Source organism: Nothoprocta perdicaria, unplaced genomic scaffold (genome assembly GCF_003342845.1).
Source record: "Nothoprocta perdicaria isolate Ctin4 unplaced genomic scaffold, notPer1 scaffold_34, whole genome shotgun sequence".
NCBI lineage: Eukaryota > Metazoa > Chordata > Aves > Tinamiformes > Tinamidae > Nothoprocta > Nothoprocta perdicaria.
The window spans coordinates 2,565,999-2,568,931 of record NW_020455577.1 but is presented as its reverse complement, the minus strand read 5'-3'; the positions used below and the strand labels follow the sequence as shown (position 1 = coordinate 2,568,931).

General features: G+C 51.6%; 1 protein-coding gene across 2 annotated transcripts in view; it reads left to right on the top strand.

Annotated features, from left to right (window-relative positions):
- The window catches only part of LOC112951260 (complement factor H-related protein 1-like), a 3,853-nt gene extending 1,254 nt beyond the window's left edge, over nucleotides 1-2,599 (top strand). Inside the window, exons 3-6 of one of the 2 annotated variants that reach the window (XM_026043909.1) lie at nucleotides 26-208; nucleotides 508-708; nucleotides 1,270-1,475; nucleotides 2,263-2,599. In XM_026043909.1, the coding sequence (XP_025899694.1) occupies nucleotides 26-208; nucleotides 508-708; nucleotides 1,270-1,475 (590 nt within the window). In that variant the 3' untranslated portion in view covers nucleotides 2,263-2,599. The remainder of the gene's footprint in view (nucleotides 1-25; nucleotides 209-507; nucleotides 709-1,269; nucleotides 1,476-2,262) is intronic. The other variant, XM_026043908.1, reaches the window with a different exon arrangement.
- The last annotated feature ends 334 nt before the right edge of the window (nucleotides 2,600-2,933 follow it).

Below are 2,933 nucleotides of genomic sequence, written 5' to 3'. Positions count from 1 at the left end.
TCTCTTCTTGGAAATTTGCTTTCAGGGAAAAGTGAAAAATGCGGCCCACCTCCAGTGATTGAAAGTGGAGATCTGCTTTCMTTCCCGCAGCAAGAGTACGCATCAGGTGCAACTGTGGAGTACAAGTGCCCAAGTCTCTATGTGTTGAAAGGATCTCCCACTATTACATGTGTTGGGGGGCAGTGGACAACCCCCCCTGTTTGCTTAGGTGGGTTAAGTGTCCCCTTTGTGGCAATAATGAGGGTGGTTTCTGCTCTTGTCCTTTGCTTGGACTCTGAGGTTCAAATGTGACCCTGTGTGAGGGGTCTCCATCAYGGTGCAGGGCTCCTGAGAGCCCTCGCTGGAGCCAGGGGGCAAAGTCGTGGTGAGCGGGCTGCGAGAGGGGAGGATGAGTGTGAGTGCCTGGTRGGCCAGGGAAGCCAGMGTGGGGYCTCCTCTAGGCCCTAGGGAAGCAAACTCCCCGTGGTGCTTCTGTATGATCTCAGAACCTGCTCTTCCCTTTTCAAGTGGCGTGTACGGCATCTGAAGAGGACATGGACAGAAACAACATTGAGCTGAGAGAGACCACAAAGAAAAAGCTTTATTTAAAGTCTGGTGATTTTGCTGAGTTTAAATGTAAAGTTGGATATAAGCAGGACCCAGCATCCTCTCCATTCCGAGTACAGTGTGTGGAGGGGACGCTAGTCTATCCCCACTGCAAGCCGGGAAGTAAGTCACCTGAAGTCGGCCACTGCTTCTCGGTTGTTTTGCTGCATTTTGCTGCCTGCTTAAACAGCCTGCTTTTCCACAGCAGCCTCTCTCCTCCTTGGCAGCTGTGGCAGGGTCTCCTTCTGCCCTCTCTGGCCTCTCCAGGGCTTCATGGGCTTCTCAGTAAGGAAGTTTACGCCTGCCTTGCCCTCCAATTTGCCTAAAGCCCAGGCACTGCACAGTGCAGAGGGCGAGAGCTGAGGCCTTCATSGCCTGCACCGTGTGTTGATGGAGATGGGGGCAGTTGTGGAAGGGCCCCTGAGCTCGCAGTAAAGAAACCTGTTGTGCCCACGCAAGTAGGGATGGCCGGGCATTGCCCGAGGGAAGCGGGAGACTTTTCCTCATGACTGCCCTGCTGTTCTCCTTGGAGCCCTCTCCCAGTACTTGCCTGCCAYGACCATGARGGAAGACAGCGAAGGATGGAAGTTTTGGGGAGAGTCATTGGGCACCTGCAGCATGAGAGGAGCAGTTGTCCAGCATGAGGTCTACAGGCCAATAATAAATGGGCTTTCTGTTTTCCAGGGACGTGTACAGTGCATGAGAGTGATATGGAAAAAAACAATATTCAGTTAAAATCAAGCCTGTCACATCATTCCACCTTTCTCTATGGGGAATATATTTATTTTGAATGTAGACGGTGGTGGCATGCAAAATCTTCAAGAGCTGAGGAATTTAAAGTTCAGTGCTTGGATGGAGTTTTCAAGTACCCTAGATGCCACAGTAAGTAAGTAAGTCAGTCCTCCATGAGGAGACCCATGAGTTACCTGCCTGGCAGGCTGTGGGGTCTTTTGCCTTAGGCAGAAGACCAAGTCCAGCTGAGAGAGCAGCTTGGTGCCCTTCAGTGGCAGAGGMCMRTGGCTTGCTGGTAGAGACCACCAACAGTGTTTGGAGACACAGRGTGTGTGAGGAGAACTCAGCCGCTTCCTAATGTGACTGGAGCATCCACATGAGMGGCCGCATGGTCATGCTCTTAGCAGTGTGGCCAGATCTGCTGCAGTGCTTCCAGAGAGCGAAGTTGGGCTCACGTTATTCCCTTGCTGCCCAGCACCCRCATCTGGGGCATCTGGCTTCTCCCTTGGGTGGCACCAGATCAAGGGAGGGGGACCTCTCCATTTCTTTTTCCCTGCCTTCCTCCCTCCCTGCTTCTGCAGGGCCGCACTCACTGCCTGTGCTCTCCTCAGCACAGCGGCCCCTGTGGTGTGCACCAGCTGTTTTTACAGAGGGATAGCTTGGGTTCCTTGCTGCTGGGGCTCGAGTCTCCATGGAGGAAGGGCTMTTGTCACCAACATTCCCACATGCAGTGGCCACTCTGAGCTCTCCAGAAGCTTCTGAGAAGCTCTCTGAGCTTCTCCAGGCCTCTGGAAGGCCTCTGGGCTCTTCCTTTGCAACCCAGCTGAGCTTTCCAAACAAGAATAGCTGGCACCTCAGCTGAAATCCACTCTGGATCGCTTTGAGGAAGCACTGCCCTGTGCCTGGCTTAGTATTCATTGATTCTCCCCTTCTTTCTCTTCACAGATATATTTGGATAAATGAAGTGACATGAAAAAAACTGGCTTCAGAAGGGACAAATGCCTCCACCAACCYAGTTATTAGGCTTTAGTCTTACACAGGAGATTCTATTTTGCTGTGCTTTGCGATGAGCGTAGGCAATGGTCTGCATCAGCATTCCTAGTATTTTCCTCTTTTTAGTATTGGTTGATTGCCTTTCCATTTCCTTTATAAACATTTTGAGGCTGACACATGGCCCACATTTTCAGGGATGTGGAACTTTCTAGAGAGAGTCTAGCGCTGAGTGACAAGGATAATTAAGGAGGATCTGTCTTTACGAGGAAAGACTAAGCGAGCCTGGCCTGTTTAGCCTGGAGAAGAGTGAGAGGAGATCTGACCAATCTGTACAAATACCTGAGAGGAGAATGTAGGGAGGAGGGGGCCAAACTCTTCTTGGTTGTGACCAGTGACAGTGCAAGGCATAATGGGTACAAGTTGAAACACAGGAACTTCCGTCTTCATGTGAGGAAGAACTTCTTTCCTGTTAGGGTGACAGAGCTCTGAATCAGGCTGCCCAGGGAGKYTGTGGAGTCTCCTTCTCTGGAGGTCTTCCAAACCCGCCTGGATGCCACCCTGTGCCATGTGCTCTAGGTGTTCCTGCTGGAGCAGGGCTTTGGACTAGATGATCTCTAGAGGTC